General features: G+C 39.0%; 1 protein-coding gene across 1 annotated transcript in view; it reads left to right on the plus strand.

Annotated features, from left to right (window-relative positions):
- Nucleotides 1–418: 418 nt before the first annotated feature.
- Nucleotides 419–13,121, plus strand: part of specc1la (sperm antigen with calponin homology and coiled-coil domains 1-like a) — a 30,077-nt gene continuing 17,374 nt past the window's right edge. The window contains exons 1-6 of the mRNA XM_038270155.1: nucleotides 419–569; nucleotides 8,585–8,732; nucleotides 8,810–8,933; nucleotides 9,016–10,643; nucleotides 11,552–11,759; nucleotides 12,024–12,097. Of these exons, the coding sequence (XP_038126083.1) occupies nucleotides 8,622–8,732; nucleotides 8,810–8,933; nucleotides 9,016–10,643; nucleotides 11,552–11,759; nucleotides 12,024–12,097 (2,145 nt within the window). The 5' untranslated portion in view covers nucleotides 419–569; nucleotides 8,585–8,621. The remainder of the gene's footprint in view (nucleotides 570–8,584; nucleotides 8,733–8,809; nucleotides 8,934–9,015; nucleotides 10,644–11,551; nucleotides 11,760–12,023; nucleotides 12,098–13,121) is intronic.

The following is a 13,121-nucleotide window of genomic DNA, read 5'->3' on the forward strand; positions in this document are numbered from 1 at the left end:
TTATTCACACTATCACAATGCCTCCACCAAATGCAGTTGGAGCATAAAATGTTTTTTTTCTTTTTATACTGAACAGGGAAACCCACATGCATTTTCCTTACAAATGTGGCACCTGTTTCAGAAAAAATACACTGTCATGGTGGATTTATTGCAGAGAAGTATTGCCACACAAAAAATACCTTAAAACGACAAATTCTCTATTTTCATACCTTAGTCTTTAGTATTTTATTTTATTTTGTCTTTAGTATTAGGTTCATAAATAAATTATAGTTTTACGTTTATTTCTATTTATTTTTGGTCTTACTCTGTCCTTGATTTAGTACATTTTAATTAGCCTGAACTTTGTCAGGCTTTATGATAATGGTGTTTGAGCCCCTCCTGTGCAGTCTGATGCTGAGCTGATGAAACCAGGGACGGGAGGGGAGGGGAGGGGGTCAGAAGAAAAAAACAGCCGAAACACCGATGCTGCCTTCTCCAGTTGTTGGATCTGTTGACTGTCCGGAGCTGCTAATGGATCTCCATCAGGCCTTAATCAAAGTTTGAAGTTGAAAAGATTAGAATGACCAAAGGTATGGTTTTCAATTTTTATCAGTTTGCTGTCAAGAAGCCTGTATTTTAGCCCTGGCTATGCTAGCCATGCTAGCATAATATTAGCATTAACCACCAAAAGTTCTCTAACTAACTTAAAATAAGAACCAAATCCCAGCTTTAAAATTCAACAAAATTTATTACAACACCCTGGTTTCATGTCTGTAGCTTTTATAAAACAAGAAACATTGACTATTATCTATTAGAGGGGTTCTTGGTTCAGCTGTCAAGTTAGCTAATTCATTTTTGAGTAATGCTGAAGAATTTCAGAATAAGTGCGTGATATTGTCACGTAGCTTCACCATGAGTTGTATGTGGAGTATGAGATCTATTGTGGAATTCCAACTATGCCTTGAAGGCAGCCTGGTTGAACCCGTTGTTGATCTTTGCTGTAAAATTAGTTTAAAACCTAACATTGAAAGGTGGTGTAAATGGTTTTTAGCTGCTAGTCATAGTGCCTACGTACTATGTGCTATATAATTGTCATTTATGCTTTTATTGTATTTGTATATTATAGTTAGACGTTACTGTTATACTTTATGGAAAATGTATTCCCAAGTTTGCTTACGTGTCTCGCTTCATGCTTTTGTTTTGAAAGCTGTAAAACAAACAGGAAGTTGATAAGATCCTGCCTCGCGGGAGAAATACATAGCTGATGGTTATATCCTTTATTTAGGGTTACCTATTGTTTTACTATACCAGGAGTGACCCCGTTTTCTTTCCACATAATGTGTGCACCAGTGAAGATTAGCGAGTTATTCGTTTTGCTTCGGTTCTTAAGGAGTTCAACGCTGTTCCATTCAGATAGACAGTGTTTACACCGCGGGCAGCGTCATCAAATGAGAGAAGCTCTAGCTGCGTGAAGTTGACATCCCACCCACGTGGAAAAAAAAACCCTCAGAAAATTTGACTGAAGATTTTGTGCTCCGTTTGTAAAAGTTTATGAAGTCGAAATAGCCATTAAAAATGATTAAAAAATAAGTTGTGCCCACTTTTGTTTCAGAGATGATAAAGATTGTTTTTGGTCATCCAGAGGTCACCATCCTCCCATTAAGGAAGTAGCCTACTTTGGTTTGTTTTACTTAAGTGCAGATGTGTGCAATCAAAACTGTTGTTTGTTCTGTTTTAGTTTTAGCATTTTTTAAGTTAGGTGGAGGACTTCACCATTTGACCAGAACTTGGTGTTGCGCTACTTTTCTAAATATGTTACTGCATAACATAATATGGCATTCCTTTGCTTATACTGAATTTAACCTTATTTAGTCTGAGGAATGATTGTTTCACATTTTTAGTTAATCACTTCCCTGTTGTTACCCATGGCAACTACAAAGCATTTCCCATTAATATTTCGTTGTCGACACTTCATAATAAAGGCATGGGTTAAACATAACATTAAAGACTGCTGCTAAATTGTTCTCTATGCCAAACCTTCCAATCGGCTTGAAGAGAGCATGAATTTTGAAAAAGCCCTGGAAGCACAGAAAGGAGTAGTGTGCTTCTAATCATAGGTTAGCCTAGTAAACTTGCCCCACCCGTCAGCGGCCAAAATCATTTTTGGCTGTGAGTTGGTCTACCCTCTATCAATGCCCCAGGCCCTAGAACTGGCTGGCCAATCATAACGCAGAGATATGTTTTGAATATTTGGATACAAATCGGTCGGGGTTTTGAGGGCGTGACGACAAAGCTGCGTCACGCTGAAGAAAGCACAACAAGGAAGATGACAACTATTGAACAGTTCTCGTTTGACTCAGCTTTGTAAGGATTAGACTTTGGGTTTTCGTTGAATCGTGAGCAGAAAGGGGCTCTACGCTCATTCATTTTTAATTTTATTTAACCACAGTCAGTTGCGCTCGTTGGTCAGAGCGTAGCCAATAGGCACAGACGGTGGTTTTAAAGACAACGGGTTGTTCTTATCAACAATCTTCCGATGTCTCATTCATCGGGGCCAGACTAAATTGCACAGGTAATCTCACATATAGTCTGGTTTATTAGGCTAATCATTAAGAGGATCACATTAGGATTTCGCTGTACTTACTTTTAATTGTGCAGAGAGCACCCGTGCTGGGGAGAGGCAGGCACTGACCAGTGTCTGCCCTTGAGGTAATGGAGGATGCTGAACAGTCCTTCTAGGGATAAATTAAGACAGCTTTTTGAAAAGTCACCTAAAAACCTCTTCAGGGCATTCCTTGTTTCATCCTTTGTCAACATTTTTTCTCAGTATTCCATTCTTACTGAAAAAAAAAACTTAGTCTGGGCTGCACGTCTCTAACCTGTCACAACCAGTAGCTGACTGGTTCCTACGAAATGTTGGCTACGTGTTACATTAATCCACTACCATTCAAGCCATAAACTAGTTTTCCCAGTGATGTTATCCTAGATTCAGCAGACTATGGCAGGCCATTTTGATATGCATTAGTTTGACTGATATTCAGATATCATAAATACATTGTTAGTCAAGCTGATAAATGTCAAAACGGCCTCTTAAAATGTGTAAACAATTGTGTGTGTGTATATATATATATATATATATATATATATATATATATATATATATATATATATATATATATAATATAATTGTTTACACATTTTATAAATATAAAACTTAGTTCTTACTATCCCAATTTTGTTTTCTTACTTTGTTAAATTCAGTTTCTGCTGCAAAATAATAATTTAGTAAATCTTTTATTACAGTTCTGAATAGGAATGTGATTTTTGACCAGGAAGAATCCTATTTTAGTGATGTAAAAATGGAACAATAGAGAGGAGAGTGCTTTTTATAAATGTTGAAACAGCCTGTCATAGGTGACTGCATAGAAACTTCCGCAGATACTCAAGCAGCGATCTTTACCTTCGCCATCTTCCTCTCCTTGCAGCTGTAGCACTGTTGCTCGATCTTTTAATTGCTTTCTCAAATTATAATTTTTTTAAATTTCTTCATTAAAATTGGCGCTCCCTGATGCCTGCTAATTTCCCTCTGGGATTATTAAAGTATTTCTGATTCTGTAGGTCCAATCTAAACAATGCCTTACACCTCAGAGGTTTACAGTGAAACACCATTAGCATGAAGTGGACATGGCAGTTATGGATCAGTTATCTGCAGGGTAATGAAGGAAGCTTAGTTTTAGGCTGTGTGGGAAGGGAGAAGCCTGCTGACTGTGTCTAATTTATCTGCTCTGTTGGTCCCCCACGATCACTCCCATGTTTTTTCAGGCCGAATCAAAAGGGCTCCACCTAGCAGCTCAATTTCAGACATCTGCTTTGACATGCATTCAGCTATTCGGAGAACTGGCTATTCGTTGAGTGCAAATGTCAGTACTTTTCCTCTTTGTTTTGATGGTGTGTGTGTGTGTGCATGGAAGCCTAAGTATGCTAACTTGGGATCAAGTCAGGGTACACGGCCAGAATGTTCCAAAATATGAGCTTAAGGCACCATATTGTATTCAGCAGATAAGTGTGTTTTGGGAAATTTTCTATACTTTAGAATTGAAGTTCATATTTTCTTTAGCTAAACGTCTGCAAGAACAACAACTGGTGCCTTTTACAGGCTTGTAAATGCAGTTTTAGACTTCTTCATTCTTGCCAACAAAAGCTTCACTCAAATAATCATCAGCCATGTATCTTCATCAGACCCATTTATCTGCTGTCTGTTTCAGTGTCGTTCTGGTGGTTCTGACTCCTTCCCACCTGTTTTTGGTTGTTCTTATAGCTCAGCTTCTTCTTGATGCAGTACTTGTGATATTTGCAATTCTTAATGTCTGTTTATAACCTACATAGTTAAAGCTACAGTGTGTAATTTTTAGCGACATCTAACGTCCAGACTGCAGGCTGCAGCAACATGAACATCTCCCCCCCACCGCTTCTCCCCCCCGTGGCGACCGTTACGGGACAAAATGTCTTCCACGACGTCCGCATCACCTACCTTCTCAAGTGATGAGGTTTGTTTACATAGATAATTTTACAGATAGTATTCTCAGGCATAATACTGACATCTATTGTTCAGTACCGTCTCAGTTCATCTCTCTCAACTTGCCGTAGTTACTTTCGAGCGTAATGGCGATCTCTCAATCTCTAGTTTGTTGGCTCTGCGCTGCCGTAGCGCAAAGATGTCTGCCTCCATGGCTGCGAGACCCGCTCCTATGTAATTATAAATAAAGAATTCTAAGGCAACGCAGATATTAAGGTTAAGAGGCTGAGCTCGTAGATGATGATAAATAATATAGTTATGTATAATATATTACATTTCTGACTGTATATCCCTGTAATTATTACACACTGTAGCTTTAAAGAAAATGTCTTTTTTTCAGACACAGAATCAGTTCTGCTTTGTAGCAAAGTTAAACTTTAAGTTTTTAAGACATAAACTCCACTATATAACCTCTGATTTTATATCTGGGGAAAAAGTTCTGGGCGGTTTTCGGTTTCACAGCCCAAAGAAATTCCACTTTGACCATAAAATAGACGCTTAGGTGCATAATATTAGCAACAATGATGTAAACAGATTCTCCTACTGTACCTAAGCTGTTGATCCATGTGGCTTCTCCAGAAATGAATATACTGTTTCTCAAAAAAACCTTCCTAACTATTCTAATGCTGAAACAATCAGATAAATCTATTATTGAAATAATCATCAACTAATTTAGTAATCAATCCATTGTTAACTGCAGTATAGAGACTATAAATCATGCCTTTAGCTAACAGAGAAGCCTAGTTAGAGCGGTGACCATACCAAAAGTGTAAAAATTATATTTTGCATTTTGCAGCAATATTCTCTATCCAGAACTCTTCAATTGAAAAAGTTTTGGTTTCACTTGGTTTAATTTCCTTTAAAATCCTTCTATAAGGAACTTTTGGCTATTTGATTGTTAGTGGATTAAATGAAAAAATAATGAACAGATTCATTGATTGGCAAAATAATTGTTAGTTGCAGCCCTAAAATATTTAAATGGTCTGCTGGAGATATATTGGCCAGCCTGATTTAAGGCCTGATTATTTTTTCTAACCATATCCAAACATACAGTTTTTGGAGAGTAGAAAACAACACAGCACTGACTTGCATGCAGATTGAAGCTTTGCTTCCTGTGCCCAGTAAAATATTTCAGTTCACCTTTTCCTTTTGATACATCTCCAAAATATTTGCTGTTCAAGCAATTTTTTTTTTCTGTTGTATCCTAATTTACTCTTTTTACTTTTTGTGGCATTAGAATATAAGAATATCTTTCATTATTGTTTTGTCAAACTATCCCAGCCAGAATGAACACTGTGATTGCTTCCTTTCTGTTTATTAGGGAAGGAATCGTATCTCCTGGTGTTGCATTGAATCTAATGTTGATCATATAAAACGGATTTGAAATAAATATTGGTTAGTTTTTTACCTGGTTCAGTTCAAGTTTTAGAATGAGGTTCTTATTATAATTGACAACTGCAATAAGCTTGATGCTTTCTCATTCTTTAGTCGGTAGATAAAACTGTTTTTTTTCTTCTCTGTTGTTGCATTCGAAGACATGCTGCCAGCCTCAGTGTCAGTCGCCTGGTTTGGAAGCAAAACGTCTTCAAACTTGGAAAAAAAGTCCAGTGGATTTTCTTTTGACTTTTGTGGAATGACTAGAAATCTTCACCAGCAGAAGGAGCTATGTTTAAAAGTGTTTTTGGAGAATTAGTTGCTTAGATACAGAGATATCACAGAAAAAGAAAATAACTTAATTTAGACGGAGATAGCCTGAACAGCATGCTACTCATCAGTCAGAACATGAAGTGAACACGATACATCTCAGTAGCTGCAGCAGTAGCACCCTCTAATGGCAGGCGAGATAGCTAATTTCCACTCTGTTCACTTAATTTAAAACAAGTCTTAGTGTGGCTCCAATACTCTTGTGGCCTACTTGCCCTGTGTCTGGATTAAGCTCACTTTGTTTGGTCTGGCAGCATAGACAGGGGCCAGCCAGGACCAGTACACCTGTATACCTGGTGCTGGCTCCTAGTCCCGGAACTACAAACATATACATATACTACTATTATCTCTTTGAACCCCAGTTCAAAGGCCACTCGCATCGACCCTGGTTCTGCTGGAGGTTTCTTCCTGTTAAATGGGTTTTTTTTATCTCCACTGTCGCTACAAGCATGCTTGGTGTGAGGAATCGCTGTCAATGAGTCGATGCGCTCAGCTGGTTTAGATAGAAAACTTTGAACCCATTATACTGTATGATCTGGTTGAATTGTCTCTGTAAAGTGCATTAAGATGCGCTATATTAGGCATCCCCAAAGTCAGTCCTGGAGGGCCGCTGTCCTGCAGGTTTTAGAACAGAGGTCATGGATTAGCTGGCTAATCCAGACCCAACCTGATTTAAAACATTTATAAATTACCACATTTTGTCTGACAACAGTGTCTAAAAATCACTTCCCGCCGCTTCTCCTCTTACCCCGAAATCCCACATCCTCCGTCACCGCTCCACCCCGCAGCGCTCCAGACCTCCTGCAAAGCAAAGCCTACAGCCTCCACTGTTCCTCCCTTATTGCTGCACTCTGACTTATCCTTGGAGCTTTAGGAGAGCATGTGCGATATTATCATTACATTCATAGGAGCAAAACATGCAGAAAAGAATGCTTAATTTAATATGACAGATTTTAAAAAATCTCCATCAGCATTCAGCACATGTGTGGCTTCTGATGGAGATAAGAAATCTGCTTTGTGGTCTGTTGAAGTATCAATAGTTTGCATCCAATCTTTTAAATAAATATTGTTAGTTTTTCAAATATAAAACAATTATGCTCTAATTTGTAGTTAAAATATATTAAAAACAGATTGTTGTTACTATATGAACTGAACTGAAAAATTGTTGTTCTCTACTTAAAAAAATCACTTTAAATTTTAAAATCACTTTAGATTTTAAAATGGAAAAATGTTCTATTTTTTAAACACCTAATTTTATTTCAGTGTTAAATTCTGTTAAAAGTAACAGCTAATTAAAAATGTCTCCTGACCGTTGCTAGTTGATGGTTTTCTTTATTTGGACCCCGCTGATTTTTAATTGGTTACCCCTGTTTTAGAGGTTTCTCTGTTTTAGCACAGCTGATTCTAATGATCGCAGTTAAGCAAAACCTGTTAATCAACTATTAATGTAAATCAGCTTAACTGGAGCAGGGAAACCTCTAAAACCTGCAGGACAGCGGCCCTGGAGGACTGACTTTGGGTATGCCTGCGCTATATGAATAAACTGAATTGAATTGAATTGAAAAATTGAAATATAAGTAATTTTTCTTAAGTTTGGTTTGAGCAGGTAAGTTAGACAATTTGCCAATGGAAAATATTATTTTAAATATATAAAAAAAACTTTCAATAATTAATTTCAAATCAGAGTTCCAATATCTGATAGTTTTGTATTTAAAAACAAAATTTCATGATAATTATCTTAAATTCCAGGAAAATAATTTTCAGTTTTTAGTGTGTAATACTTTTTTTTATTATATGCGCTAAAAGAAGAGACTAGAATTGATACATCCCTAGGACCTATTTTTATATTTCCCATTTAAAGTTACTTTAGAGCTTGCAAGAAAGAATCCCAGTTTTCATATCATAGGTCAGGAATCCTCAAGCTTGGCACATAATATACACATAATATAGTAGACAATGTGTTCTTGCCCTGTTTCTTTTTATTTTTGTGTGTGTGTTTTTGTTATTCTTTTGTTGTTTCCCCATGAAGAAACACCGCCCCCTTGTAAATTTTGTCTAGTGCTGCCACTGCTTGAAGCCATAGCTTGACAGGTTTGCAGGTGTATAATGAACAACCTTAATTTAATTGATCAAAGCATCGGATGTTGTTTTATAAACTTGCCCTGCTTTAAACTTCGCAGCAGCTTTCTTATTGAGCTGTCTGCTGTATTTCTTCAGTGACTTTTAAACAACAGTGACTCATTGCTTCAGCTTCCAGTTTTCCTATGTGTTAAAAAACTGAACCCTCATCAAGATGTCTTGACACAAGCCTTCCTTTTGTTTTAGCTGGGGTTGTAAATGCGTCATCATCAGAGAGCTCAGTATGAAGAAGTCGACCCGACCGGTGACGAGTAAAATCGGGGCAGAACGAGGGAAATCTGACGCTGGTGGTGCCGGAAAGTCCTCAGCCAAAAGTGCAGCTCCTCTGAATAAGGTAAAATATGCTGTGAATATGGCTGAATTAGATTTTGTTCATTCTTTTTTGTGATAATGTTGTTTTTACCGTTTCAGGTGAAAAGCAATGATGATCTTTTAGCCACCATGGCTGGAGGGAATCCTGTCAGCAAGACCAAGAAGACCGCCTCTATTGCAAGTAGCCCAAATAACCAAGAAATCAAGCCAAAGACGACATCAGGTATCTGAGGTCCAATTCATATGAACATGATTCTGGTTGACTTTAGTTTAATTTTCACATATTTCCTCATATGTCTTTATAGGGTCTCTTTCTAAACGTACAACATCAGTATCTTCCAAAGAACCTAATTCTTCACGGGATCGTCTCCGGACATCCCGTAGTTCAGCTGCTAAAAAGCAGTCAGTATCAGTGGCTACATCTGCAGATGTTGCTACGGGAAAGCGCTCCCGGAGCCAGACGGTGGTGGAACCAGAGGGCCGCATGAGCAAGTCTAAGTCTGATGGTCAGATCAGTGATAAGGTTGCTTTAGAAGCCAAAGTGAAAGATTTGTTGGGTCTGGCAAAGAGCAAAGATGTGGAGATCCTCCACCTCCGCACTGAACTGAGGGACATGAGGGCCCAGCTTGGCCTCGGGGGAAAGGAGGCTTTAGAGCAGGAGGCCGGAGACGAAGAGAAGCCCCTATTTTCAGCAATTACGGCCGCTGATGTTGAGTCCACTTTGATTCTCTTACAAGAGCAAAATCAAGCCATCAGAGAGGAGCTTAACCTGTTAAAGAGCGAGAACCGCATGTTGAAAGACCGCCTAAATGCGCTGGGCTTCTCTCTGGAGCAAAGGCTGGATAGCTCAGATAAGCAGTTCAGCTACCCCTCCTTGAGTCCGGACCTGTCAGCCAGCGGGGCACACAGTGACGGAGGCTGTACAGGTACCCTGACGTCATCAGTGGAAGGCTCTGCCCCTGGGTCTCTGGAGGACCTGCTCACGGGGCATCAGCATGGAGGTTCAGCAGACAACCTGGACAGTGAATCCAGTGAGGTCTACCAAGCTGTCACCTCCAGTGACGATGCGCTGGACGCACCCTCTGGGGCTTCCTCATCATCCGAGTCAGACTGTGCTCCAAGCACAGAGCGCTCACGAAGGGACAGCAGCGGCAATGCCAGCGAGGTGTCAGTGGCCTGTTTGACGGAGCGCATCCACCAAATGGAGGAGAACCAGCACAGCACTGCTGAGGAGCTCCAGGCCACGCTGCAGGAGCTGGCTGATCTGCAGCAAATTACCCAGGAACTGAATGGAGAGAATGAACGGCTCGGAGAGGAGAAGGTCATCCTCATGGAGTCCTTGTGCCAACAGAGTGACAAGTTAGAGCTGTATGGGAGACAGATTGAGTACCTACGCTCTCTATTGGATGAACATCATATCTCCTACGTGCTGGAGGAGGACATCAAGAGTGGGCGCTACATGGAGCTGGAGCAGCGTTACGGAGATCTGGCAGACAATGCCCGCTTTGAGAGAGAGCAGCTGCTGGGCGTGCAGCAACATCTGTCCAACACGCTGAAGATGGCTGAGCAGGATAATGCTGAGGCCCAGGAGATTATTGCAGCACTGAAGGAGAGAAACCACCAAATGGAACGCATCATTGAATCAGAAAGACAGGATCGTGCCGCCTTAGAAGCCACGTTGGACGAGTACAAGGTGGCGGTGAGCAATGACCAGGCAGAACTGAACCGCTGCAGAGCCCAGCTGGACCAGGAGAGGCAGAGGGTTGCCGAGCTGTACTTGCTGCACACTGCTGGGGACAAGAACGACATCTGCCAACTGTTGGAGGGGGTGCAGCTGGGGAAGGATGAGGCGGAAGCTAAGGCAGCAAAGATGCAGGGAGAGCTAGAACAAGTGCATGCTGAGCTCAGCCGGCTACAGGAGACTTTCACCAAGGTTAGAGGACTTGAATTTAAAGCTTAACTCACAGAGACTTTAAATTCTGTGTATATGTGCCTTTAAATTAATCAGAAAACACAGATCTAAATTGAGATGTGTTACCTAAATGGAAGTGGAATATGAGGGGGTTGGCTGCAGGTGTGTCTTGGGCACACCTGGACTCAAACGTCAGCAAAACTTCACTTACTTTTTTGTAATGAGGCCATATAGGTGATTCCTGTCCATAAATATGGACAATGAAGGCAGGTAGATACCCTGCTATTTGAAGGCTTATTAAAATTACTCTTAAAGCCTTGCTTCTTGGTTGCAAATATTGCAGAAAAGTATGCAGAAAAACTGCTTAATAACCATTCTTAAAACCCTTATACATAAAATATTTCTTATTTGGGTTTTGTTAGTGCTGCAGTGGGGCTAAAGGTTAGCAACTAACCAAGCCTAACCTTGTTTTATTATGGTGTGTTCAAGATAATATGCAGTGTTTCTGTATACCTCCATGGGTGTTGGACACATCTTTGGTCTTATCTGGACAGAGCACATTCATCCATGTGTTTTCTGGGTCTGCTTTATTGCTTGGCTTATTTTTAAATGGAATTCCTTTCAAAAATGGATTCCTCCTTCAATAAAGGCCAGATTTGTACCGTCAACACATTCTCTCTACTGAGTTGTGGATATCTGACAGCATAGAAGACGTTGAACACATACATAAGTCTTATAGTTTAAAAACTGTGCATTGTTGTCCCTTAAACTCACAATTCTGCACTACTTTGTGTGAGTCCATCTTTTAAAAATCACAATAAAATACAGGAAAATGTGGAAAAAGAGGTATGAAGAGTGTTGTTAAGCTCTGTAAGATGGCAAATAAGAACCTTTGGTTCTTCTAATGAAGAATATTGCTCTCCCTGCAGCTGGACAGTGAATACAGAGATTTCCAGGAGCAGGCGCGGCAGCAGATTACAGAGCAGGAACGAGCTCTGGAGAAGCGGCGTGCGGAGCTACAGGAGAAAGAGACTGAGATAGCAGACATGAAGGAAACCATCTTTGAACTGGAAGACGAAGTAGAACAGCACCGAGCTCTAAAACTTCACGACAACTTGATCATCTCCGATCTGGAGAGTAAGTGGCTGGAAGCAGAAGGTGCTGCTGTAGTGTTAATCAAGTTTCAGGGCAGCCTCATGTCAGCTAGTAATTATTGAGAAAGTATCATCAGAAAACCAATGGGATTTTGTTTGCTCATATTCAATGTTCTATGCCAGTCTGACTTAACTTTCTATTTTGAATGTGCTTTTTATAAAATTATAGAAAATATATCTGATGACCTTAGATGTTTTCTCTAAAGTTAAATTGTCTTTCTTTTTTTTCTTTTTTTTTTTTTTTTAGATTCTGTGAAAAAACTGGAAGACCAGAAGCACGACATGGAGAGAGAGATAAAGACTCTTCAACGAAGACTCAGGGTAAAGAGAAGATTTGATACTCAAACCTATCAAGTAGTCTGCAAACAAATTCAGCTAACAGCTAAGTAGCGTCGAATACCTTTTTACATTATCAAATGGGTGTAACTGAGAAGGATGTTATTTCATTTATGTTAGATTAGTTAAAACAAATATTATGAGTATTAAAAAATATATATAGATAAAGGTTTTATTCCTGCAGGTACATATTCACAGCATTGAGTTTGAATTATCCACCAATCTGAACTCATAGTTTCTTTAAATCATACAGCTGTGCTAATCTGCATTTAAACCAACAGATCCTAAAGTAATTGTAACAACTTAACCACATATTTGGTAAGTTTGACAAATTCATGGCTTTTTAAATTTTTGCAAACCTGTCTCTGTTGTCTGTCTCCAAAACACCCACTGGTATTACATTTGTAGATAAATTATGGAGCGACTTTACCCAAATAATGAGCTATAGTGATAGAAAATATTATTTAACTCGAGTGGAGTCAATTTTTATGTATGAAAGAAAGGCGATGCGAGCATCTGGAATTAATTATTTTAGTTCTATTATTCATTCTAGATGAATAATATTTGTTAATTATTCTAACCTCTTTATTAGGGTGACCATAAATAGACCTACAATAACATGATATTTACAGTTGATTTATTAAAAATGCTTTTCAGTAAAAGTCAACAGCAATAACACCAATAACAAACGATAATTTCATTCAAAATGTATTTATTAAAAATGCTTAACAATTCCTGTAATGAATGAATAGCACAATGAAAGAAATAATGTCTCATCTAAACATCCCTCACTTAACAATAAAAGTTAACAATAACTCTCAACTCCCAATAACAGATGATACTCCGCCTCAGCAATGAACGAAATAATGTCTGTTCTGTAGGCTATTGGAAAAAATTAATTAACAAATGAGCTAATTAACAAAAAATACCTCTTGTGTAGCAAAAATTATTCAAAATGTACCAAAAACGAACAAACATATCAATAGACTATCTTTACTTTCGGTGTCAG

Source organism: Cyprinodon tularosa, unplaced genomic scaffold (genome assembly GCF_016077235.1).
Source record: "Cyprinodon tularosa strain WSP-4 unplaced genomic scaffold, ASM1607723v1 ctg752, whole genome shotgun sequence".
Classification (NCBI taxonomy): domain Eukaryota; kingdom Metazoa; phylum Chordata; class Actinopteri; order Cyprinodontiformes; family Cyprinodontidae; genus Cyprinodon; species Cyprinodon tularosa.